At 46.9% G+C, this 27,478-nt stretch overlaps 1 protein-coding gene across 18 annotated transcripts in view; it reads right to left on the bottom strand.

Moving 5' to 3' along the window:
* Positions 1–27,478, bottom strand: part of Syne2 (spectrin repeat containing nuclear envelope protein 2) — a 311,183-nt gene that overhangs the window by 14,135 nt on the left and 269,570 nt on the right. For 16 of the 18 annotated variants that reach the window (XR_015622059.1, XR_015622060.1, NM_001427326.1 and 13 more), the window contains 9 exon segments: positions 26,796–26,951; positions 24,532–24,690; positions 23,315–23,481; positions 10,457–10,619; positions 5,096–5,283; positions 4,386–4,536; positions 3,925–4,107; positions 2,573–2,710; positions 1,447–1,641 (listed from right to left, as the gene is read on the bottom strand). Coding sequence is in view for 16 of the 18 variants with exons in the window: in NM_001427326.1 (NP_001414255.1) it covers positions 1,447–1,641; positions 2,573–2,710; positions 3,925–4,107; positions 4,386–4,536; positions 5,096–5,283; positions 10,457–10,619; positions 23,315–23,481; positions 24,532–24,690; positions 26,796–26,951 (1,500 nt within the window). In the remaining 2 variants the exon portion in view is untranslated. 18 annotated transcript variants of the gene reach the window in all.

The raw sequence follows: 27,478 nt of genomic DNA, 5'->3' as shown, positions 1-27,478 counted from the left end.
TTTTCAAATTAGTTTTTCAATCAATCGCCATCTTGAAAAAGAACACTCTAGAGTACTATCATTAAAAACAGCTCTGAAAAACACAGTCACCACTACGTATCATAAAACATGTATGAGGTGCTTCACCTTCAGAGGTCCAATGCCACACTTCTCTACACCCTAACTGTGACACTAGTGTACATGCTTTAGAAGCATTACTAAGACTTGATCCACTCTTCCAGCAGAGGACCCAGAGGCCAGCATAACACAGTTCTATACGGAAACACAGACATAGGGTTTCCTTTTCATTAGCCACACAGTTCAAAATTAAATAATCCACTTTCTTCATGAACAGTCAAAAACTGTTATACACCAAAGAAAGAAAGAAAAGAGAGATGCAAAGGAAAAATTCTCCCTGGGAGTTGGAGTGATGGCTCAGTGGTTAACAGTACATACTGCTTTTGTAGAGGACCTGACTTCAGCTCCTAGCAGTCACACCAAGAGGCTCACGACTATCAGTAATTCTAGTACCAAGGGATCTGACACTTTGTTCTGGCCTCCAGGTGTTGTCTAAGGGTTTTTTTTACTGAGATTGAAATATCCATCCTACAGAAAAGCTCTTTAAACAGGAAGGTACACAACTCAAAATAGCTTCAGGAAGTTCCTGAAACAGACCGGATTCACTAGCCTCCTCACTGCCAGAGTAAGCAATAAAAGCTGAGGTCTCCCCCGTCAGATGGAAGAAAGCCAAGCTGTAAAGAAGGTTCTGAGGCCTGAGTAACTCTCTGGAAGTAGAAATCAGCTGCCTGGAAGAGGTTTAGACTGGAGATATTTGGAAAGGACATTTTCCAACCTGTTGAGCTGCCTGCAGGCTGTGCAATGTGCTCCATGTTCCTAGCTTTTGTGAACTGTCGCCCGTGCTGGGATGGGCTTTGGTAATGCAGCTGTCTTTGAGTCATTTCTGCTCTTCTAAGAAACCCTTCACATATATTCCTATAAGTAAACCCTATAAAACTTATTGGTTCACCAAGCTGAACTTTGATGGTATCTGTATTATGAGTTCACTATATAAGGTAAGACATGTGTGACTCAGGAAAAGTTTTGTCACACGCAGAGAGACAACTGCACTCATGTGCACAGACTCACACAAAAAGCACATAACTTAAACAAACAAAACCAAATCCTTAAAACATAACTCTACATCCATTGGGTTCACACAAAGGCGGCTGAGTAGAAGCAAGCAAGACTCAATTTCAAACTAGCACATTTCCAAATCTGCCATGGTTGGATGGGGAGAGCTCCAGGGAGGAATGGAGGTGCTTCCCTGGAGCCCTTCTTTTTAGCTGTAAGTAAATCATGGGTCCAGTACAAGGTAACCTTCCTGATTCTTCAAACAGTATCCAGTACGATGCGCTCACTGAGCAGCTGGGAGTGCTGGATGCCGGTTACCAGGGTGTGGGTCCTTACCGGGGTGTGGGAGGTCAGGCGTCGGTGGAAGCGAGAGACTCGGCCGAACACCTCCTGACAGTAGCGATGCAGTTCCTCCAGTTCATCCTCGATGAGGACGGCATCCAGGGGCTCACTCTTCTGAATGAGCTGCTCCCCAAACACGATGAGCTGGTCAATCTTGTTGGTGTTCAGTGTGATCTCCTGTTGGAATCCCTGTTTGGAAGGTGAGGTAGAGACTCTTTCTTTGTGTCTCGTGTTTGTCCCATATGACAGGGCCACATGGGGGTCGGAGGTGGGGGTGGGGGTGGGGGTGTGGCATTAGATGTCATTTACTGTCTTGTCCCTTTTCCTTTTCTGTTTTGCAATTGGCACAGTAGCGTCTGCTTTCAAGGAATTAACAGTGACAATCAATTTGAAACAATTCTATACTTTCTTTCAATTAAAAAAATTGTATATTTGACCCAGATGGAGATCATCATATGGGTATGGGGGACAGATTTCATCTTCTTGGCACTTGGTGGGAACAGAATATTTCCCCAAGTAAGTCACTGGTGGGCATCTGCCTCGGTGGACCCAGTGTCAATAATAATTAAGTGCCTGTTGTTTTCAGAGACAGGGGGTTTTGATTTGTTGGTGTTTTTCTAACCAAGGAAAGAATGACTGAGGGGAGACTGTAGTGTGAGGATGAACACAATGCCGCATGCCTATGATCTCATCACCAGGGAGCCTAAGGAAGATGGCGCCATGTGTTTGAGGCCAGCCTGGGCTATATAGCAAGACACCGTCTCAAAAACAACCACAAAAGACAAACAAAACTTCCAAACTGACTGTACACAGACATTTATGGCAGTGAGAGCAGAGGTGCGGTCTGTTCTTGGCCTCACCAGTGACACCAAGGCAGCCCCGAGTGAACTCAGGTACCAGAGACACGGAAGTTGATAAAGTTCAGTCTGTAACCTAAAAAATGAGCTTTGTCCTCGGAATGAGCTGTCTACTAAAAGGCCCAGAATTAGCAATATAAGTACATAGGTGAAGTGTAGCCTGTTGCCTGGAGAATTCTGGAATTCTGAGTACCAGCTAAAACTGGCACTCGGCTGTCTTTTACAGAGGCGCCTTTCCAAGGCGCTGAGGAAGCAGCACTCACGTTCAGTTGTCTCATCTTGTCCTCAGCATCGCTCTCTGAGAAGTGCTCTACGTTGGTCAGTTGCAGGTCCATTTCTGTGAGCCAAACCAGAATGCTCTCCCTGGTGCCCTCAAACTCTTCCCTCTGGTTGGTGAAGTACTGCGAAGGAAGGAGAGGCAATGCTCGCACAACACTGTCATGTTTGGCTCAAAGGAGAGGGTGCTCAAAGCTATCAGACGGAACTGTCTCTGGGGTATCCCAGAAGCCTCAGCACTGCATCTGGAGCCTTGGGTGCTTGTCTTGGCTGTGTGGTACCCTACCCCCCAAACACTTTGGTCCTTGGCTTACACCTCAGAAAATTCCAGGGCTTGGGAATATGCAACATATTTGCGTAGGTCCTTTGAGGAATTTGAAATTCCGGGTTTTCTAGTCTAATTCAGTGGATCTCCCTATTCACAGAGGATGGGGCAGGTTGCACAGAGGTCTTCCTTATTAGTCTGCAGTGGCTTTCCCATGAGAGAAGGTTGAGCAGCTTCAAGATAGGAAGGGGCTCATCCAGGCAGGAATGGTGGCACACGTCTGAAATCCTAGCAGCTAGGAGACTGAGGCAGAGGATTAAGAGTTGTAGGCCAGTCTGGATTACATGGTGAGTCTTGGTGTTTTAACAGACACATGGTCTTTTAAACAGACACAGGGCTTAAGTGTGACTGCTCCATTTTACTCTCCAGTAATTCTGAACTTGTAAAACAGATTCATTCTCTCCAGTGAAAGAGGCCTCCCAGGTTACCACTGCATAAGGGACAGGCAGGTATTTCAAGACAAATGTGGCATTTCAGATCAAGTGAAGGTTTAGACTAGTAACAGCCAAACCAGCAAGAAATAGATTAATGCAAAGAAATTGTCTAGATTATTGGACAGCCTGCCAATGTCCTTTGAGGAGGGCTAAAAAAATAAAAATGAAAAGTCTAGGTTCTCAACTTGCTAGTCTGCTTTGAGGTTAATCAGTGGGCTCTAAACCTCAGGCAGTTACTGTCCCAATGCCCCGCACTGGCCCGGGGAAAGCAGTGCCCCAGACTCTGTGGGCAGTCCCTGTGCCAACACCTACACCATTGGGTTACAGATGTTGCAAAGAGAGATGTGTTTTGCTAACAGATCGCACAAGCAGGCTCTGCCTGAGAAGCCCTATGCAAATCCCTCTTTAAAAATGAGCATTGGCAGCCATGGACCCCTTTGTGTGAGAAGAATGTTAAGATGACTCAGGCTTTCAGTGAAATCTACCTGCTGCCACGTTGCCAGCCTGCCACGGCCTATCACATTTCACCTCTCCCTGAGTATTTCCTGGCAGCATCCCGGGGGGGCCACAGGCAGGTTACCCTGAGTCTCCGTAGGATGGCTGTGACCCGCTTCTGCAGATTGTCCCAGCGCTGGTTGCCCTCATGCACCATCTGCTTCAGCTTGCTGGCTGTGTCAGTGCGGTTCTCTCGAGCCAGCCTCCGGTACTGTTTGTTGATGAGCTCCAACTGTGTCAGTCTTTCGTGAATCTGCCGCTGAAAGGCCTGCAGCGTGAAGCGGAGGTCAGCACCAGATAGGGAAAGGGCTGGGGAACCCCCCCTACCCCCAACACACACACTTTGCCAACCCCAAGTGGCTTGCTTCACATGGCTGCTCCCCAGGTAGGAACACCACATCCCGGGTCTGTGAGACTAGCAAGGCTGTCCTAGTGGCTGGTGGCAGTGACTGTGTGGGGACCATCTGGTCATGCAAAGTCACTTAGCAGCTTCTGAGCTACAGCAGGCTTGGCTTGTAGTGGGGGAATGGGATGGGAAAGGCTCACCTCAAACCGCTTCAGCTCCTCTTTGGCATTTGTATACAACACCTCTGAGGAATTTGGGCAGGCCGCTGTCCTCTCGGCAGACTTGAGCCAGTCCTCGAAGCGGGAATAGTCATCTAAAAACTTCTGCCACAGCCGCCAGGTCTCCTCGATTCTGACAGGAGCGGAGGACAGGAAGTTAGCACAACTGCCCACATCCACTCTTAGCGTAGTCTAACTCATTTTAGAGTTCCAATCCCCTGATAGGACCCACTTCCCAGTCTTTTACTTGAACTGTTTAGGGAGACACCCCGCCATCCCTTCCCAGGAAACAGTGAAGGATGCTGCTGCTCTTGGCCTAAACTCAATTCTTCTGAAGGACTTAGGCACCTCAGAAATCCTGATCCCAGGGCTTGGGCAAGAGGTGGGGCTGCCTGCCTGTGATTTCCTTGCTTACCCTACTAGATCTTCTCTGCCAATTCTTGGCTTTTCTTTCTTTGAAGACTAGGATTCTTGTAGCCCAGGCTGGCCCTGAACTCTCCATCCTTCTGTCTCCACCTCCTAAGGGCTAAGATGTCAGGTACACTGTGTTGGGAGTTAACTCCAAGCCTCATCGATGCAAGGCACATAGTGTACTGACTGATATATTTCTAAATGACCTCTAGAGAGCACAGTTACGGTGGCTGCGGCGTGTGTGAAAGGCTGGCCGGGTTCAAGGCCAGCTAGCTGCTTACTTCATACGCCGCTCCATCGACATGGCACAAATGTTCCTCCAGCGCCTGTCCAGGCTCCTGGTGGTCTGCTGGATTGAGTCACACTCCGTTTCATTGGCACAGGCGTCAGAGTCATGCAGGAGGACATCACAGATATTGAACACAGACTCCACCCCCGCACTGTGTTGTTCGATATCTCGCTGCAGATCCTATAGTTACAAGATAGCACCAAAGCGCTTGAGATTTGGAGGGAGGGTTGGTATCAAAGGATCCCTGCCCACTCCTAAACCAGCGGGCACAGGTGTCTGGGGATTCGAGGAGACCGAGCCTGTTACCTTCATGTAGCCCTGTGCTGTGGACTCCTGGACAACGTACACATATCAGAACTGTGCAGCTGTGCCAGCATACAGAATTAATGTACTTGGAAGGGTGGGGGTGCCCACCATACGGTGACAGATGGCACTGCTGGCTGGGATGCTACTGCCCAGAGCTTTGGGTATGCATACACAGGACTTAATCCAAACCAGCCAATTCCAGAGGTCCCCAGTAATGATGCAATTTGAGGGAGATCTTCTGTGGAACATACCCTTGTTTAGCAGGAACTCAAAGTGATAGACTCCTGACCTTTGATGAATCACATGACTCTCATTATCTATAAAGACTCTTATGCTGAGCCTACCCGCCTGGCAGCTGCAGGCACAGGAGGGGATGGTCTCCTCATGAGCCTGCCTGACGAGGACTTTGTGAACCCCAGGGGAGAATGTTGAGGCTTCAATTGTACCCATGGGGTACAATTGAGACTGTGGCTTGGGGAGTGGGGAAGGCCTCTGGGGTCTTACCCCATGATGCAAATAGTGATGGTACTTCCTTGATTAGATGAAAATACATACATACATCATACATACACACATACACACACACATACACACATACATACACACATACATACACACATACATACAGATAGTTCCTGGCCATAGAAAAAAGATGGGCCATCGGATTCTGCTCTCCCCTCATTTATATAGCCCAAGAAGATTGCCTTGAATTTCTGATCCTTCCGTCTCTCAGAAGGATCATTCCTGCCCTGGCTAAGTGCTACTATGACAGATATGTGCCAACATACACAGTCCAGAAATTTTCTTTAAAAATAAATATGGATTTTTCATTATTCATTTCATTACCACCTATGTACTGTAGGTATGGGTGGGCAGGGTGGTGAGAGGGAGGGAGGGAGTGAGGGAGGCAGGGAGGGGGGAAGTCTCCCTATCATCCAGATTCTGTGGTAAGTGATGGGAGACTGACCCATGAGTCCTGGTGTCTAAATCACACCACATCAGGAAGGAACAAAGACAAAGTTCAGTTCTATGTTAATTGTTTCATTAATATGTCTGTCTATGAAAATTTACATTTTACACGGGCCACTGTTAATTACACCAAGGCTATAAATCAGACCACAAGAATATTATTTTGTTAACAGTAGCCACTGTCCCAGAAAGGCAGTAAAGGTCATTCTAGGTCACATGAGTACTGCCACCACCACCACCACCACCACCACCACCACCACCACCACCACCACCACCACCACCATCATCATCATCATCATCATCATCATCATCATCATCATCATCATCATGATGTCAATAATACCCTCCAGGGCACAAGTCTGAAGAAGTATTACATTTCAGCAACTGTCTGAACTCTGAGAAAAGGCATAAAGCAACAAGAAAGCCTCTCCCCATCAAGAGGAGTATGTGATAGGACTCAGAGGACCTAACCCAGTGGTTCTCAACCTTCCTAATGATGCGACCCTCTAATACATACAATTCCTCATGTTGTGGTGACCCCCAACATAAACTTTTGTTGCTGTCTTATGACTGTAATTGTAATTATGTTATGAACTGTAATTATCTGAATCAAAATGTAGATATTTGATATGTGACCTCAAAGGGGTCATGACCCATAGGTTGAGAAACATTGGCCCAAACCCTTCTTCCACCTCCTTAAGGTTGTTACACTAAGAGGACTGAGGGACAGCAGGGACCATAGGAGCTTTAAAAGCAAAGGACTTCTGAGAAGACAGGATTAAGTGATCTCAATTGTTTTAGGTCTTATTTTTGGAAGAGGTCAGACAACTTCGGGTAATTGTCTGTGATGAAAACATGAGCAAAGTTCTGAGAAATGGCCCATCCATATTTCCTGGGAGTAGGATTCTGTCTCCAGGGTTGCAGAAAGTCTGGACTTAGTGTGACAGACATAGAGGGACACTCTTCAGTAAAACCAGTAACAATTGCCTTAGTGCCTCTGCCATAGGTGTAGTAAGACCTGTTCTGCCTTCAAGAATGTCCAGTTCCAGAATCAGGAGCTATGTTAGGTTACATGGTGTGATGGTTTGAATGAGAAAGGCCACCATAGGCTCATATATTTAAATACTTAGTCACTAGGGACTGGCACTATTTGAAAGGATTAGGTGAGGCCTCATTGGAAGAAGTGTATCCTTGAGGGTGGGCTTGGAGGTTGCAAAAGCCTATGTCAGACAGCCCAGATGTATGTGTGTGTGTGTGTGTGTGTGTGTGTGTGTGTGTGTGTGTGTGTGTGTGTGTGTGTATCAGGATATAGCTCTAAGCTACCTCTCCAGCACTGTACCTTCCTATTGCCATGATAATGGACTAAGCATATTAAAGCATCTCCAATTAAATTTTCCTTTTATAAGGGTTGCCTTGTCATGGAGTCTCTTCATAGTAAAAAAAACAGTGACTAAAGTCCACAGTAAAGGAGACTGATTATTGTAAAGTAGCCAACCACGTGACCTTAGAATAGGAACATTCTCCTGAATATTTGGTTGAGGCCAATGTAATACCCACCTAAAAGCTGATGAGCTAGTGAAAGGGCTCACCCATGGAGAATGACCCATAGAAACAGATAGACTGCACCCCAGATCGCTGGCTCTCAACCTGTGGGTCGTGACCCCTTTGGGGACTTCATATTAGATATTTACATTATGATTCAAACAATAGCAAAATTATAGTTATGAAGTAGTAGTGAAATAATTTTATGGTTGGGAGGGTAACCACAATATGGGGCTGTTCTAAAGGGTCACAGCATTAGGAAGGGAGAGAACCACTGTTCCAGAAAAGGCGGCAGCCCTTTTGATACCTTGTTAGAACTATAACATAACAAGCTTGTGATTTTTAAGCTGCTAGATTTGTGGAACTTTACAACAGGAAATTAATATATTAACTTCTTCATAACAATGCTAATTCCCTCTATCAACTCTGCCACTGTTCTTGGTAATCATAGAGGACAAAAATTCCATTTTTGGTGACCTTAAGCTCTACAAAGAGGAAGCCTTCAAAGTGGCCAGACTGAAATTACAGACCAGTGCAGCATGGGGACAAAGAAGGCCAAGAGAGTGGCAGTTTCAGATTTTATGGCTCAAGGAGCAAATTCTCTGCCATTTAGTGTTTTGTCCCACTTTGGATTTATGAAACATGAAGACCATTTCTGGGCCCAGCCAAAGCCAGCCACATTCGTTAAGAGTAAAGATATTGCTGGCATCCATGTTCACTTGAATAAACCCACCATGCAGTGGGCAGGTATTTACAAGGCCTTGTCTATTGAGAGAATGCATGCCCAGAGAAAGTCATGCTAGATAGTCACATTGGCCATAAAGCTCAAAGTCCCGCAGCTGCGACTCCACCGAGACGCACATCCAGAGCTCTGTAACGCCCACTGAAATCACACAACGCTCAGGGCTCTCTTTTGTCCACCAAAGCAAAGACAGAATCTAGAGCAGTGGTTCTCAACCTTCCCGATACAGCTTAACACAACCTTCCTTCATACAGTTTCTCACAGTGTGGTGAACCCCCAACCACACAATTAATTTTATTGTTACTTCATAATTGTAATTTTGCTACTCTTATGAGTTGTAATGTAAATATCTGATATTAGATATAGGATGTTTAATATCCTTGTGACCCCTGTGATAGGGTCATCGGACACCCCAAAGGGGTCATGGTTCACAGGTTAAGAACAACCGATCTAGATAATCTCAGTAGGAAGACATGTTCAGCTGGGTATGTTGGTGCATGCTTTTAATCCTAGCACCATGGAGGTTGGGGGCAGATCTCTGTGAGCTGGAGGTCAGCCTGGTCTACATAGTGAGTTCTAGGCCAGGTAAAGTATACAGTGAGATTTGTCTTTAAGAAAAAAAAAGGAGGAGAAGGGATTCAATGCCTCTGATCCCTGTTTATGCCTATGTTCATGAGCATATAATTAAAGTAATAAAAAATAAACCTTTAAAAAGTGGTTTCAGGTGCATATTTACAGAAAAAAGTTATAAGGGTCAAATATGTATTCAATTTAAGGTCCCCCTTTTAAATCAATAAAAGGTCAGGTAGTGGTGGCACACGCTTTTAATTCCAGCACTCAGGCAGAGGCACACAGATCTCTGGGAGTTTGAAGCCAGCCTGGTCCACATAGTGAGTTCTAGGACAGTCAGGGCTACACAGAGAAACCCTGCCTTGAAAAGAAAAAAGCAAACAACAACAAAACAATTAAACCAATAAAAAGATAGACCTGGCTCAAGGTAATTTAAGGGTGTCATTAAAGGGTGTCCTCTGAGAAAGGCGTGGTGGCACACACCTATAAATCCCAGCACTAGAAGTAGAAGGAACAGAAGTTCAGGGTCGCCCTCAGCTACATAGCTGGTTTGAGGACAGCCTGGGTAAATGAGATCTACCTGCCCCGCCCCCTCCTCAGTCCCTTCTCCTCCCTCCCTTGCAGCAGGTATGTCACACACATACACACACACACACACACACACACTGGGGTGTTCCCTTCCAGTTTTGACTGAGCATTTGTCTAATATATGAAAGACACTGGGTTGAGTCCCAGGAGAGAGGGGCAGGTTTGAGGCTGGCTACCTTGATCTCTAGAGACTACTCTTCAGAGGCAATTTCTCAAGTGAGGTTCTCTCTTCTCAGGTGGATCAAGTTGATGTCAGTACAAAAAGGCAGAAGCCTGAGAGTTTCAAGTCAGTCTGGGTTATGGCTCAATCCAAAAGAGAAACTATACCCCTAATTCATTCCCTTCCACAGCTATGTTAAAACACAACAAAGACAAAAATAAAAACCCCATTGACCATTGAAGTTAAGGTTGGCATCCTCAGCGTTTCTTGAACTATTTCCAAAAGGGCTATGTGAAAGGGAAGGGGGATTCAGAGATGGACGCGTCACACATGAGGCGGAGACACGGGCAGGTGATTCGCTTCCTCTGGCGAAAACTGAGGCCTGCGCATGCTGGACAAGAAGGCAGATGGAGGCAAGCCTGTCTTGGTTTCCCATGGTGCCACCCTGCCTCCCAGCCCTCCTTTCTGTCACTTACCTGTTGCTCAGCAAGCCTCTTCTGGATCTCCTGGTTATCACAGACGTCGTAGACGACAGGCTTGGAGAGCTCAGACTCGATCCGAGCCAACCAGGTACGGAGGTTGCTCATGTTTTTGTCCAACTGCTGAATGAAAGCAAACGTCTCCTTCAGCTTCTTCACCCTAAACACAATGGGGGAGAGAACCAGTCATTAGCAGTGAGAATCGTGGGATGGTATGGTGCTGGTGAGCAAGCAGAAGACTGTGAATTGCTTTAAGTCACAGCAGGAACAATTTCCATGTCCGGGGTAGGCATGCTCACAGAGAAGGAGACTCCAATACTGTGGGTCCGCATGACTTCACTCAGTCAAGCCAGAAGTCCTGTCAAACCCACATGGACTCCTCCTAACACCTTGGCCAGCTTTCTGGGGGCTCCATACTGGAGAAAAAGATGCCATTTTCCTCTCTCCAAAATACCACTTCTGGATACTTGGGTCCAGTTCCGGTCATTGGTGTGTCCGAGACAATAGCAGTCAGTGGTCCTCCCTGGGTAGCTAATGATGTCTCCTATCCAATTCACTTACTTGGCTCATGATGCCTTCCCTTTATGGCCTCTGAACAAGGACAGAACACACAGCAACCCTGCCTCTTCAACGTGAGGGCTAGAGCTCCATTGAGTCTGCCTTGTGGGCTTGTTATGGGGCATGTCTGAGGAGGGAAACACCACTCAAGCACAGTTCTGCTCGCTGTCTCTGACAACCTCAGGTCCCTTCCAGCCTGTCGTGGCACGCAGCAGCTTTGAGAGGACAGATGCAGCTTGTGCTCACCGGCACTTCATGTTAACACTTGAAAGGGAGATTCGAGCTACTGAAGCAAAACCCATCTTTGTTGATCTCAAACAGGGTCTCACTAAGTAGCTCACACTGGTCCCAAACTCACAGATCCTCCTGCCTCTGCCTACTGAACGCTGGGATTATAGGTGTGAGCTTCCTTGCCGGGCTAGCTGTCATTCTCCACTCAGAGACTGACATGAAATGCTTGAATCAGCGGCTTTCCTGAGAGTCCTAAGGTAGGAAGAGTGAAAGAGTGAACGCCTGCACTGTTGATCTTGGGGATCAGGGTTATCCTAGAGATCTGAAGTAATGGTTCCAGTTCAAAGTCCCTACTTACCGATCGCCATGTTGACAGATGCCTTAGGAGCTGCATCCCCGGCAGGCAGGCAGCAATAGAAAGAGAAACTGAGATGCTAACCTCAATTCACAGGAAGTACACTGTCTGCTGCACCTCCACCAGTGCTTAACCAAACAACTTCCTCTGGCCTCCGTGCCTTCCTACTTAACACCTTTGGTTCCATTTCTGAAGACAAGTCTGATTCATGCATGGAATCTTTCAACAGTTTGCTCTCTACCCTGACAAACCAGTTTAATCTCATTATCTGTTTAACGCCTCGAGCAATTTGAGTGACCTCTTTGGCCTCTCACTGAAAGTCGCCCCTTTCTTCCTTGGGAGCACTTCTTCAGTAACTGCCCCCTACCCGACTCCCATGCTCCTGAACACTAGGGCAAGCTAGGGCAGGCTAATAGCACTGTGGGAGACACTCCCCACTCTTCAGAAAAGAAAGGTAGCTAGGCAGTACCTTCCACACGGCTGTGCACCAGCTGTAAACAAATGCTTGTTAAAGAATAAAAGGTGTTCGGTCACTTCCCTGTAGGCTGTTTTATTTCCAGACAGGATCTTTGGTAGCTCAGGCAGGCCTTGATGCTTCTGTGTTGTCAAGGTTGCTCTTGAACTTCTGATCCTCCTGCCTTCACCTTTTTATGTTGGGATTAGATCCAAACAGGACCACTCTGGTTTATATAGTGCTGGGAATGGAATCCAGGGCTTAGTTCATGCTGGGTAAGCGACTCGACCTAACTGGACTACATTTCCTACCTCTAGGCTATAGTTTAAGTGGACCAAAGAGTCAGTGTGTTTAGATCTCACGGCCAACCAAGACATCCCTGGGGACAGCCTTCTAGTTCTCTCTGTCAGCAGTGACTTGTATGAATTTGGGAGAATCCTTTTACCTCAGCCCCTTCTACTTGTAAGCTTCTGAGGTCCCCCAAACCTCAGCAAACCTGGAGCAGACCAGGGTTAAAGTCCCATCCATGAACTCTACATCCCTGCAAGATTCTTGACTCAGACTCCCAATGCCTTACTATTTATAAAATTAAACATCTTGCAGGCGATGTGGGACCGAGATGTGACCACGTAGCCACTGGATATAATAAATGTTCAGCCGTCTAACTCTCCTTATGCTGATGAGGACACGTGATGGTAATTACAACTCAATATCTAGCGGGCTCTGAACGTCATAGTAGTGTCTGCCGAGTGTTTTACTCTCCATAGCTCGTAAGGTGGGAAGGCTTGAAAGCTGAAAAGGCTCGGGGTTTGAGTTCTGGCTTCATTAACCTCAGGTCGAAAATGGGGCCAACAGTGATACCTTCCTTCACTGGGTTGGCTGGGGGTCAGGAAGGAGATGTGTATGAAAGGCGTCTGGGACACTGTGATGAGGACAGTGCCCAGGATCCGTTTCAGGGAAGGATATTTTCCAAACTGCATCCTTGCAGCAGACAAAAAGTCTCCTTCAAAGCCACGAGATGCTTTATTGAAAAGGCAGTAACAGAATCCCGGTGAGGCCTGCATATAACCATAACCTAGATCGGGCTCTCATCTCCGTGGTTTAGCACCATGCCCTTCTCACCCCATCTCACCACGCTGACTGTGTAAGGAGCCCATGCAGCTATGAGTGCCTGCCCTACTCACAAAACCTCTTACTGGAGAAGAGGCTGGCCACGGCCACTTCCTGTAGGCAGAGAGCAGTGTTCGGGCTCAGGTATCACCTCTCTCCCGTCGCTCTCCCTCTCCCCAGGATGGCAGCTCACTTCCATCAAGCACCTAATCCCAGGCCACGAAGAGTCACAGCTTTTTTCTTATTTCAACAAGAAGAGGTCTAGGGAGACCAACTTCTATACAAAGGGAGCTAGCACACAACAAATAGCCCAGGTACAACCATACTTAATTTTGCCGACCAGAGGTTAGGGGTGTTCTAACTCCTGGAGAAGGACAGGAACAATTGCTTGCCTTCCCTAGGACTGCTGTCTTTATAATGTAGTGCTCACGGCAGACAGAGGAGGGGATGGGAATAAAATACAGACTGAGCATCCCTAACCTAAAACTCGATCTAGGGCTATCATCACATTACAAGTGAAAAATTCCTCAGGAGACCTTGTATGATAGCTACAGTCGGAAGGGACACTGACGATGTACAAAATCACCTTAGCGATGTCTATGAGAAATACCAATGAATTCCCAAGAGATCTCAATATGCAAATATCTCAAAACAGAAAAATAAACCCGAAGTATCTCTGTTCTTAAGTGTTTGGCCTAAAAGGATACTTAGCTATACTAGTCTTTTCCTGTGTAAACCATTCCTTTAAAATATCTGAATTGATATACTTTGTAACTCATAAATAAGCCACAGTACTAAAATGGACCGTCTACGTAACCTGCTAGGATTGGTCTCATATGCTACCAGATGTCAGGCCTGTTCTGGCTCACATACTTGTGACCCAATCATCTCGATGATGCTGACAGACAAGTGCTATGGCACGGTGACCGATGTCATCCCTGATGCTGGCACACAGGTGCTATGGTACTGTGACCGCTGCTGTCCTCCCCTTCGGACATGGGTTAAATAACCAGCTCAATTGCCTGGACCATTAGCAGGGGCAGGACTCTAACCTCCGACCATCTGGCCCCTGTGGCTTGTCACATACCTTGCACCCCCAGATGCACATAGATTGGGGGTAGAAGATGGGGTTTGCTGCTGTCAGGGAACACAATTCAGATACAGGAGGCAGAACATGTGCTCGTAGCCATGGGAAGAGGCTCGAAGTTGCAGATATACCGCCCACGTTTCCCTTCCAAGGCTTTCTTTCAGTACACACTTAACCACTTGCTTTGTTCACGGTTCTATGCCCATTGTGAGGATCCAATAAGTCAGAGCTGGGTCGTAAGTCTTACAGGGCTTATGCCCCTGCAACTTAGGTATGGTGATACAGTATTCAGAAGTACTTAGAGCGGGGAGGAAGTGACAGTCACCGGTTTGTCTGTTCCATGCAAATGATGAAAGCCATGTTAAAGACAAGAGGATAACAGAGTACCCACAAAGCAACTTACTGTCCTCCTATGAGTGGCAGGCAAACTGCTGATAATAAGTAAACTTAAAGGCCAAGTGAAACAAGGAAAGGCAGAGGCAAAGGGAGGGATAGATGGAGCAAGGAAGGGGGTGGGAGGGAAGAGAGAGAGAGAGAGAGACAGACAGACAGACAGACAGACTGATTCTGATTGATTTACCCTAGTGAGTCTAACCTGCTCTGTGGCTTAACCTCTGTCTGACACCCTCAATGCATTGGAACCAGAATGTTTCTCCAGCAATCACCTGAGAATTTATTCCAGGAATAACCAACAAATTGTTGAAGTCTAAATAGTTCTGTTACCCACAGAAGCTCAACTGTCACCTTCCCTGGGTCGGGAAGCAAGTGCCCTTGGCTAATCCCGATGGCCGACCTCTACACGTTAAGCCTCACTCATATGGTTCTCACAACACTCAGATCTTCGGTTAACATGAGGAAACAAGGAAACCTAGTCAAAGACCAGCCCGTTGGCTTGGTGTTACAGGACTGACACCAGCTACCTAGGCAGTTTCTGTGGTCCCCACCTCTGCACTTGCCCCTGGTCATTCAGGTAATAATATTTCTCATGCATTACCTCTGAACATATGACATATACCTCAGTTCCAGGACTGACGATCAAACAGTACTGCTGGGTATAAAGGAGGAGCCACCATCCCAAAAGACCTTTTTTTTTTTTTTTTGTTCTATGAAACCAAACAAAATTAGGGTCACAGAGCATCTGTAGAATAGAAGAGTTCTATTATAGATACAGGGCCTAATCAAGGTGAATAAAGTTTTTTTTCCATCTTAACTAGAGGTGGCTCCAAATACAACACTGAAGAACACAGCTCTCCTTCGAGAACAGTCAAAACGAAGGTGGATTGGTAATCAGTGCATATGGCAAGCAGAAGTCTTGCTGTGTATATGAGAGGCTTTAAATAGCAAATGCTTTATTTATCTGGAATAATTCATATTCATGCACACGGGGTAATGTCCCTTTCAGCCCTGTTCTGGTGGTAAACAGTATGAAGTGTGCGGATTACAAAAGCTCAGGCAGGCATAAGTTAAACGATGCTTCTGTCCATGTGGACCATGTAACAAAATTAATAAGGAGAGCTGAAATGATCAATAGTATCCGAAACTGGACCCAAGGAAATACTCAAACCCATAGGCAGCTGTCAGTTGCTGAACTCCATCTACCAAGCTTGTACAATTTTATCCTTTGAAAGAGCTAAAATCTTCATAGTAAAAATCATTAGTTTCCACGCCCTGATTTAAGGGCACAGGCAGTACAGTGCTTTTTGGAGGCAGTTGCTTCTCTGAAGCATCTCTGATGCTGGGAGATTTCTATTTTCCACACAGCATAATCCCATCTCTGCCTGGCTTGTCAGAGGTAGGCTGCGCACAGCACAAGCAGGCTGACGCCAGGAGAGAACCCATCCCCCGATGGCTGAGTGCACACACTCCGCAGCCACCATCTCATCTGTGATCTCTATTGTAACCGAAACGAGTGAGCCAGGCGGCAAGACACACAGCGATAGCAGGGGCCACCTGGGTCACGGGTGCGATTGCCGCTGAAATGGCACTTACTGTTCGTGAGAAAAAACCATTCCTTAGGTTTCAGCGGACGCTCCAAGTTCCCGGCTGCACCTCCACCTCCTGGCCAGGCGGCCCCTCCCCCTGCCCAGCCTGCTCTCTTCATTCACTGGCTCAGCATCTTCCAACCAGGCCCTCCCCAAGGCTCCTCACCGGCCACGGCGGCAGCACCACCCTGGTTGGCTCCCAGGCACAGGGCAATGCCGGCGAAGAAGGAAGGCACCTTTTTCTATACTCCGCAATTTTTAATCTGCTTTCCCCCTTGCAATAAAGAAACCATCTCTCTCCAGTATTTTGCTCTCTCACACACACAGCCTTTGTTCTGACGCTACAGGATTGCGAGGCTGAGGGGAGAAAGTCCCGGCGTTATCTTGGCACCGGGTTATTTATGAAGTGCTGTAAAGCCAGGGAGGAAACGTTTAGATTGGGAACATGGGAAAAAAGAGATTTCTGGTTTATAATTTCTGTGTCACGTTTACAAGCAGCGGTGAAACTGGAAGCCCGAGCCATGGGGCGGGGGTGGAGGGTGCCTTCCACCGGTCCTGAAGGAGACATTTCCCTAAGGAGCTTTCCTCTGGCCTTAGAGCTGGAGTCCTGCCCGAGAAGGCCAGAGTTCATTTACACTATTCTGCTGACTGTGACGCAGGGACTCCACAAATGGACCTCAAGACAGAGGAGGAGACTTTAGCTTCTCCCTCGTGAGTTTCCCAAGGTGCAGAAGCACAGAAATCCTTCTTTCTCCAGTGTCAATGTCTCCGGCTTGTTTCTTACCCTATTTTGAGACTTGAGCTCTTGTGTTCCTACAACCCACGCCTTAGCCGTTACTGTATTTCCCACCTGGAACACGAAGTAAGTCTTCTCTACCAGTGGAACAAGGTGTGCAGGCTTGGCAATATTTTTCCTAAAATGTGGCACCTGCTTTGCTCCTTGCCACCTGCTGGGCTGCTCCTGTGACCTCCTATGTGGGAGACTCTGGTGCTCATTCCCTGACCATGCACATCCGCACATCCGAGCAGTTGGCTTCCCATCTGTTGCCTGCTTTTCCCTTGGGGAAGCCCTTGACTCCTAGAAGACATTTCTGCTCCCGAGGTGGAATGGTTGGGTTGACGGCAAGGAGAGTAGGACTGTGTGGGGCCCACCTCCAGCTGGCCCTTCTCCACACCCAGTGGCCTCCATAGCCTTCCTAGCACCTGTAGTGGCTGGAGTAAGACAGCTTCCTGACTAGAAGCTTTGTTTGGCCTCTCATAGTGACCTTGAGAAGTTACAGCTAGAAGGAGGCCCATTCTACATAGGATGAAAAACATCCGTAACCCATGGCTACCAGGGTCAAAACTGCTGAGCTCAGATGACATTTTACTTACTATTAGCATACATGAAATGGGCTTCTCTTAGGGTTGGGGATTTAGCTCAGTGGTAGAGCGCTTGCCTAGGAAGCGCAAGGCCCTGGGTTCGGTCCCCAGCTCCGAAAAAAAGAACCAAAAAAAAAAAAAAAAAAAAAAAAAAAAAAGAAATGGTAGAAGAAATAGGAAAAGTAGGTAGGTTTAATTTCTTTCACTGTCTTTCCAGGGGTGTGATACTTCTGAAAGCAAAAGAGTCATCCAGTGTCAACAGGAAGGGACTAGCCTTTGGTTATACACTACCGCCTGAGCCGAAGTCTCTCCTTTAGACATTAGCATAGAATACTAAGCTCACTCAGATGGTACCATTGAGGAAGCACTAAAGCCAACAGTAGCATTTTCCTCAGAAACTGTAGATAAACAAAATGAAATCGATCACTAATGTTCCTCTTGCAAGGGAGATTTGCTAGTGTAAATCTTCCAAGGGAGCTCTTTCAGGGACTAGAAATGTCCATAGGACCATTCATCCACACTGCTAAAGTTAGTCTTTAAAACTGGTCCCACCCTAGGGCTGAGGAGCTGGTTGGGAAAGGGTGAGTCACCCAAGCGTGAGGACCTGTGTTCAGATCCCCGGCACCTACATAAGAGCTGAGCACGGTGTTATTCCTACTTGTATCCCCAGCTTGGGGATGGGGGTTTGGAGGCAAGAAGACTGATGTTTGCAAGATCTCATTGGCTAGATACATAGCTAATCCTTGAACTGGGGCTCAGTGAAGGACTTTGCCTCAAAATATAAGGTAGAGAGATCTATCAGGGAAAGATACCTGATGCATACCATGTCATCCCAGATTTTGTGAAGTGGCTCAGCCAAGATATGTAATACACACATCCTCCCACCCTCACTGACTAAACATTAAGACAGAGGGCACAGTCCCTGCTTCACATAACACAAGGTGCCAAATCTTCCCCTGACTTTATTTCCAATGAAATCTAATTGGGAAGGCCCTCTTGGAGCCAAGGTCCCTGTTGGCTGAACACGTTCATTTCTGTCATCTCCCTGTACTTTCATTAACTCCACTTCCTCTTAGAGGACTGTACATCTGGATGGCTCTGAAAAAAAAATTTCTAAGAACTCGCTTGCCCTCCTGTATTTAGTTTTTTCCAAGTCACTTTTTATATACAGCATCTAGGAAACATAAGGAAGAGGGGCTAATGACTACGGTTAACAAGGTGTAGTCTTCATTTATTCTCGAGTGAGCAAAGAAGTCTGTAACTCATATTCCTTGTCACAGAGTCTGACTGGATTCTAGCTAACTATAGCCCAGGGCCTGTGTAATCTTACGTGAAGGCATCTTGGGCTTTCCGGCCCTTGTCCAGGTTATCTCAGGAGATGTACCCTCAGCTTCTTACCCTGCAGCTTCTCTGCTTTGGGGACGCTGCTGATGCTGAGCACTTTCTAAGTGGAGCAGACAGTGGTTCAAGGCTAAGCCCTCTCTTCCTGTTGTGGTTATCAGACATCTTCAATGAATGTCACGGGGACAGATGTGGGTGGACGGACCCTCGGTGGTCCTGCCACCATCTCGTCTGGATCTCAGTCTGCACAGGTGCCCTACTAGGGAAGCAGGAAGCCAGACTTGTGCATGGAGAATGAGGCTCGAGACTCAGTCACACATTTCTGACTGACTTCAGTCCACTGTTCATGTTTCTCATGTGTCTTCCCATCAAGAGTACCACTCCTGGGCTCACGTCAGAAATGAAGGTCTTAGCTCCACCCAGCTCTAGATGTGGGACACCGGGCAGGGGGATGATGCTTGCTGAAGCTTGAGAACCACTGTCTTCCAGCACACAGTACCTGACTTGAGTCCTAGGTTCTAGAGAGACCTCCCTTCCCTTCTCTGAGGTACAGCTTCCCTCTCTGAAAATGAGGGCTCAGACTGAGCGAGCAGTATTGATTCCAAGAGCCAAAATGGCTGATGTGAAGAACCTGGCTCTGCTCCCCCCAGACCCCCAGGAGCCTTGCTATCTGAAATGATCAGATGAAATGTAGCTTTAAGAAATCCACTGTGGGGGGCTGGGGATTTAGCTCAGTGGTAGAGCGCTTACCTAGGAAGCACAAGGCCCTGGGTTCGGTCCCCAGCTCCGAAAAAAAGAACCAAAAAAAAAAAAAAAAAAAAACCAAAAAAAAAAAAAAAAAAAAAAAGAAATCCACTGTGGGGGTTGGGGATTTAGCTCAGTGGTAGAGCGCTTGCCTAGCAAGCGCAAGGCCCTGGGTTCAGTCCCCAGCTCTGGAAAAAAAAAAGAAAAGAAAAGAAATCCACTGTGGGGGCTGGAGAGATGGCTCAGTGATAAGAGCACAGACTGCTCTTCCAGAGATCCTGAGTTCAAGTCCCAGCAACCACATGGTGGCTCACAACCATCTGTAATGGGATTGGATGTCCTCTTCTGGTGTGTCTGAAGACAGCAACAGTGTACTCACATATATGAAATAAATCTTAAAATAAATAAATAATTGGATATATATAAGAAAGAAAGAAATCCACTGTGGGGGCTGGAGAGATGGCTCAGTGGTTAAGAGCACTGACTGCTCTTCCAGAAGTCCTGAGTTCAAGTCCCAGCAACCACATGGTGGCTCACAACCATCTATAATGGGATCTGATGCCCTTGCATACATAAAATAAAATAATCTTAAAAAAAGAAAAAAGAAATAAAGAAGCCTGTTGTAATGTTGCAGTAATTATTTTGAAATTTGTTGAGAATAAACCCAGAGTAATAGCTTTTCCTTTTTCTTTTCTTTGTTTTTTAACCAGCGAATGAGACCTGGCTTTGTGAGTTTTAGAGTTCTGAATACCAGACCAAGCCTTCAGCTTTAACTTAGGCTTATGGTGAAGATCTCACAGGGGCTCTACCCACTGTGTGTTTCAAACTAGAAGGGTCTATGGTGGCAGGAGGCTGACAGTTGCCTGAGTTGAGATCCCGATTGCATTCTGGGCTTTCTCTATTAGTTTGGGCAAGTTACTTAACTTCAGCCCTCAGTTTCTTTATCTGTAAAATGGGATGATGGTACCAATCTTTCAGAATTACATTAAAAATTAAGTGAGGGCTGGAGAGATGGCTCAGCAGGTAAAGGTGGTTCTTGCCAAATCTGGTGACTTGAATTCTACCCCTGTGATCCACAGGACAGAAGGAGACTCCCACAGGTTGTCCTCACACCTCCATACATGTGACCAGCGGCCATTTCTGTCCCTCCCCATAAGTAACTGTACTACACAAAGGTGAAGGGACACCATGCGTACAAAGCATGAACTCAACTGGCAGTCGAGATATCTGCTGCTGTTGCCAGTCACTGTGTCCGAGAAGGCTGGTGCACTTTCAGCCGCTGCTTTATCTCTTTTTCTACCAAGGAATTGGCCAGAGGGGGGCAGCCAGTGAGAAGCCAACAGCCTGCTAACGTCTACACAGTGATCTAAGCGAAGAACACACGCTACCCCCTCTTCAGAAAGTATGAGCTAGGCCCTACTCTTGAATGATGCACGAGCAGGTGTGATGTCATCATGCCCTTGATTAGTGTCAAGGAGCCAAGCTGACTTAGAACCTGAAGAGCATGACAGTGAAGCCACAGTTTACCCAGTGAAAAGGATCTTTTTCTCACCTGTCAGAATATGTATTCATTCAACCACACATGCGCCAGTGTTATTAGCATGTACTGTGAGTGTGCGTGTGTGTGTGTGTGTGTGTGTGTGTGTGTGTGTGTGTGAGAGAGAGAGAGAGAGAGAGAGAGAGAGAGAGAGAGAGAGAATGCACTCATGCCGCACCATCGACATGGAGGTCAGAGGACAAGTTAGTGGTGTCAGGTCTCTCCTTCCACCTCTGGTTGACTTCTGGGGACCCAGATCATCAGGTTTGCATGACAAGGGCTTTACCCAGTGAGCCACCCTGCCTGTCCAGATGTGGGAAGGACCACTCTTTCCTGGATATAAGCAGGAGAACCTGTTTCCATTTCACAATGAAAACCATAGAGAATTGGTCCCCAAACAGACGTCTACGTGCTTTTGTGGCCCTATGAGAAATGGGCGACACCTGTCTGAACGGTGTGTAGCAGCTTTGGACGTGCTGCTGGACACATCTGGAGGACCTCAAAGCTGGCTCAGCAAAGTAAAACCACACACTCAAACTTTTCACAATGAATAAACGGACAAGCCGGGAAAGGCTCGAAATGTAAGCCTTGCTTCTGCCCTAAGTTTCTGTGTGTTTCATTTTCAAAGGCTTATGAGAGAAGCTGCCTTTAGCCCGGCCTCTTCCTCCAGCCAGTTCCCCTGGGTCTTTCCTTCAGGAACTTTGTCACCACGAAGAGACCATGATAGACTCAGGCTTTACCAGGAGGCCAAGTCTGTGGGTGACATTCAAGGCCTCAATCTCTCCTAGTGTCATACACTCGAGTCACTGGGGCTTCTTGTCCCTTCCTGGTGGCGTTTCTCCTGGTCCCCATCATACTCCCACTGCCTGCAGTGGCCATCGGGAGTTCCACATCTTCACTCGGGCCATCTGGGTGGCAGCTCTTTCCTTGTCTCCACCCTCCATTCTCAGAAGATAGGATCTGGACCCTCCATACCCTTGGCTCTACTGTTGCCAGACACCCACTCCGGGGAACTGGCTCCTCTTACTTCCTGCCTGCTGGGCTCGCCCCGCCTGGCCATTGCCTCTGCTGACTGAATCCGGCTCACTTACTGTTTCCAGTGGTCAGTGAGGTAAAGGACTCGCCACGTCATTAACACCATTCTATTCTTATCTCCGAATCTTACCAGTCGCTCCTCTAAACTCCAGATCATACTCACGTTCACACCTGAGCACACCGTCCTACGAAACGCGTGCTGGGCCAGTGGCAGACAGTGTTACCCGAGTGGTCCCAAAGAAGACATCTCTGAAAACCAGGTTGCAATAGCAACACGTGTGGTCTGGGGAAGACGGTGCTGCCTTTCTTGAGAAGATTTGAAATGGGAAGTCATCTACAAAGTTTGGGCGTTACCGCTGTTTGGTGGGAGACAATACTTCTAGCTCTCTTTTGGACAAAACTGCACTGGAGACAGAGCTTTGTGGTCACATCTGAGGACAAAGGACCCTTACTTGGCCCCTGCTGTGGGGGCAGTCAAGGGCTCCCAGCTGTTACTACACAGAGTAAGGCAGGAACAGGCGGGCATAATTTCATGGGGGACACGTTAATTCCAGCATGGTGTGATGGTTTCTAAGGGAGAACTCCCCCTGAAGATCTCTTTCAAACTAAGTTTCCAACTCTTGTTTAAAACAACTCAGCTGGGCACAGTGTCAAGTGCTTGTAGCTCTGGTTACTTGGGAGGCAGAGGAGAGAAGACTGGTTCAAGGCTAGCCTGGGGAACTTAGCCAGACTCCAGGCTCGACAATAGCAGCAGCAATCAAATAGTAAGTCAGTGGTGGAATACTTGTCTAGCATGTAGTTTAATCCTTTGCAGCATCACAAACAACAACAACAACAACAACAACAACACACACACACACACACTCCTAATTCATGTCAAGTTTTACTCAAGTATCATTTCCACTTATTCAAATTAGAATTTCTCCTCATCTCCCCTCAACTGCCAATCTGTACGCCTATAACCTGCCCGGTTACCACACGGGAAGACCAGACTCAGCTCACCAGCTCTGTGAGGAAATCTCTAAGAGTAAACACAAGTTATCTCAGGCCAGTTCTCACCTTGATCCGATGACGTCAAAAAGATGCTGCCATCGGTCGTTGATCTTGCTGAGCTTCTCCTCCATCTCTGCCGCCTTGGCCTTGCTGCTGGCCTTCATCAGCTGCTCGCCCATCTGCCTCAGCTGCAGCTTGTTTTCCGTGAACAAGCTTATCTCTTCCATACAGTCCTGACAGGCACCAAAGCACAGGGCCCCGTCACCACGAGTCATCCCGCTGTAGTCTATCGAGGCTGATACTGAACTCCAGGCAATGCTCCTGCCTCAGGCATCCTGGTGATGGGATTGCAAGCTCGGACTACCACGTTCCCTACATTAGCCTACTTGTTTGTTTTATTTTATGGACATTGGTGTTTTTCCTGCATGTGTCTCTGTGTGAGGCTGTCAGATCCTCTAGAATGAGTTACAGACAGTTGTGAGCTGCCATGTGGCTCCCGGGTCCTCTGGAAGGACAGCTAGTGCTCTTAACCACTGGGCCATCTTTCCAGCCATGGCTACATAAGTTTTAATTGGAAACCAAACCAAAACAAAAACCTTACACTGTCAACAGTTCTTCAAGGAATGGCTATGCCAGCTGATGACTACAAAGGATTTAATGCAGTAATGACTTTCTCGGGCTATGTAGCCCAGGCAGGCCAGCAGCGACTCCCCAGTGCTGGTGTAGGCATGTTCTTTGTCTTTATCTTTGCAGTGCTGAGGATTGGACTCTGGGCTTCATGCCTGCAAGGCAAGAACTCTACCAATTGGGCTATGTCCGAGCCCCGTCAGGTTCTTTCTTAATGAACGACCCTTCAGTTGCACATCACAAATATGGAGCAGAGGCTAGACAGATTTGACCAAAGTCAGCCTGAGGTCAGTTTCCCAGGGTTTATGGAGAGGTGTTTTGGGCGACTGTACAATGATGCTTGACTGACCTCTTCTAGGAGCCCCATTGCTGCAGGCCTCTGACTCAGGTTCTACTAAACACTCACTAGATCCCATCCCTGGCTAGTCTCCCTGACTGAGGGAGGGAAAGCAGCCCCCCTCGGCAGTGTATCCACCTACAACAGACTCACACTTTCTCTCTCTCCCATCCATCTCCTCCTTCAGAAAAACCAAAAATAGTCCCTTGAAACTTGTACGCTGCCAGTAGAAGCTCGGGTGACACTGTAGGTCCTGCAGCCCTGCGGAAGCCCATGGCCCTCCTCCAGGCATCCCCTGGGGCACCCCGCCCCCACTCACCTTCTGTAACTTTTCAATCATTTCTTCAATGCTGACATCTGCTGTCTGAAGAACTTTGTTTTCCATCTGGACCAGCCAAGCACATAGTTCTTTGTTTTTTTCATTGAACATGATCCATGAATTGAGTCTGTCTTCAATCTCCTGCTTGCGGACAGCCACCTAGGTATGACATGCATTGGGCAGCTGAGGACAGCAGGGAAGGAAAAATCCTGCGGCTCTCAACCCCCCCAGCACCCCCACCTCACACACCATTTACACGCACAAATGCACACAGAGGCCATACACTTTTGTCAGCGTCTCTAAAACCTGCTTCCTTTTCTTAAAACCTCAGACTTAGCATTAACAAAAGTTTTTTCCACCCTTGGTGACTGCCATAAAAAGCGAACAAAAGACAAAATGACAGCGGCGCTTTGCGCTCTGTATTTACCGCCATCGAGCCTAAAGTCAGAAGGATTAAGGTGGGCGAAGAGTCAGTCATGGCTCAGCTCCGGTTTTTGGGTTTCCTTGTTCTTTCAGTATTTACATTTACTGCTCCGTCCATGCTAACTTCCAACTTCTGTGGCCCAAAGCTTTTCCCCTTCGAAACTCTCCAAGTCTTTATATCCAGAAGGCAGTATCCTGCTTACTTATTTTAAAGATTAACTTACTTAAATCCAGATCACGAAGATTAAAAAAAAAAACCACAAACCCCCCCAAAACACCCAGTCATCATTAGTAATGCAAATGAAGCGGAAACCTTTAAAGTAGTAAAAAGAGGTTTTCTTTTTTTTTAGTATTTAAACAAAACAAAAACAAAACAAACAAAAACATCAAATGCCAAACCAATTCATTTAATTTACCTTGTTATTACACACTGTAGTTTTTGTCTGGAAACCATGACAATGTCAGCAAAAATTGGTCTGGAGCGAGCAGGCTGACCCCCAAATGCCCAGTGTTCTATTATGCTGACATCAGGCAAGGGGCTTCCCTCCCTCCTTAGAGGGCTATGGTTAGCAACTGACCTTACATCTACATCATTCAAACCAGCCTTTCTAAATGTCCATCTATTCTCAGTTTCTGAGAAATCACTGAAATCTTGAATGAGGTGGTATAAAATGGGGTAGCTAGGAGTTCTTCCAGTAGTTTTAGCACCCCACTTTATAGAAGGGGAAAGAGGCAGCTGCACTCTCCTGAGACTTTTTTCTCCTCATGTACAAAAGAACTTCTGCTCTTCCCAGAGTGAGGTCAAGATACCAAATGCTCCCATGTCCCGCCCAGCCAAGTGTATTTAAAAGGCCCGAAAATCTAGCCCTAGAAAAACAAGCATTTTGCTTCCATTCCTCCAGAAATCTGTTTATTTTAGCTTTTAAAACTTCTGGCATTGTGTGCCAGGACTGAGTCCACAGTGGTAACAATCAGGACCAGCTGGGTGTGCTCTTTGAATCCACCCTCACTCTCACAAGACTTCTCACAGATCCTGAGTATTTTCTTTACATAAAACAGGAATTAGAACAATTTAAAAGACAGAGTACATTGTAACCACTAAGGATCAGGTTTTGATAAAGTATATTATTTACTTCAAAGTGTAATTAAAATGGTCTTTAGAACACAGGTATTCAAAAACGTCAAAATTCATTAATAGAAAAAAAAATGAGATTAAGGAATTAACTTTTCCTGAGAATTATATATCCTTAAAACAGGGGTCTTAAACTGAACCCTTTAATTCCACCTTGATATCCTGTCACAGACTTGAACTGTGCAATAGGTAAACACAAATCCGTTCTTATCCAGTACAACTGATCTGCGAGGTCATTAGGCTGTAATCACTTCCTGGTGTAAGAGCTCTTAGGGCCAAGTATCTGAGTGCGCTGGAAGCCTGGTTCTCATATAACTGCTTCCATGCCTGTGGGCATCAGGGCGCTGGCGTTTGGAAGAGGAGAGATACACAGGGGGGTCAGAGATCTCTCCAAATATGGAGGTTAGCATTCTCTAGCAAGTCACTTGCTTACATTCCAGCTTAAGGTGATCTTAAGAAAACAAAACAAAAAACAAACAAGCAAACCAACTCAGTAGAAGTTCCCAAAGTTGCACAGTGAACTCTGTTAAAACAAAGAGGTCAGTCTGTTAAGACCGATTGCTGCCTCCCAAAGGAACCAGCAGAGGCACCGAGGTCCCAGAGCCAAAGAGCCCCTACTTCAGCAAAGTCAGGGTCCCTTCCTTTGGCCTTTGGCCTTGGGACGTTTCGCTCAACTCTTCATAGCCCCGAAGGCAGCGTATTGACTTACTCTCAGGCAGAGGTCCTCCCATTGTCTATGCAAAAGCTCGATCTGCTCCTTCAGAACCGTCATGTCCTCCGCCAGGATGTGCTGGCTTAAGTCGGCCTTCATAGTTTGAAGCTCTTTCAAGTTGTGTGTCCAGTTAGCCAGGGACGTCTCTACTTCCTGCATTTAAATACGAGAAGAAAGGGGAAAATGCCTTCAACTCCAGCTGCTGTTGTTTCCAAACCTGTAGGCTAATCCTTTGATTAGACTCTGGGGGAGGGGAGCCTGGGAAGGGGAGGGACCTTCGGAATGAGAAACAGCCGCTCCCGCAGCCCTGCCTGGCTGCCTCTAGTCACCTTTCTCTCAGGGGGACAGTCTTTGCTCCCTTCCAGCTCATTCCCTCAGGTAACTGGAGTTTTATAAAGTCATTCTGTTGGGAAACCACCCAGGCCCTTTTACCAGCCCTTAGAGGGCACAGTGTACGTCATGTAAGAAAAGCAAAATTTGCACACATTTCTGGATCAAGACCTAGAAACTATGTTAAGAAGTCATATAAAGTGTGATCTCTCGCCTTCAAAATGCCAGGGCATACCATTAACACTGTGGCTGGCCATCGGAAAATGACAACTTCTGTTTGGAAGGAATTATTTTTGATTTTTCTAAATAAATGAATATAAAGGAGGGAGGAATTGCTTGCTAATAACTGG

The sequence above is a fragment of the Rattus norvegicus genome, chromosome 6, assembly GCF_021556685.1.
Source record: "Rattus norvegicus strain SHRSP/BbbUtx chromosome 6, alternate assembly SHRSP_T2T, whole genome shotgun sequence".
Taxonomy (NCBI): Eukaryota; Metazoa; Chordata; class Mammalia; order Rodentia; family Muridae; genus Rattus; species Rattus norvegicus.
Note: the sequence above shows the minus strand (reverse complement) of the source record. Positions and strands in the feature narration are given on the sequence as shown.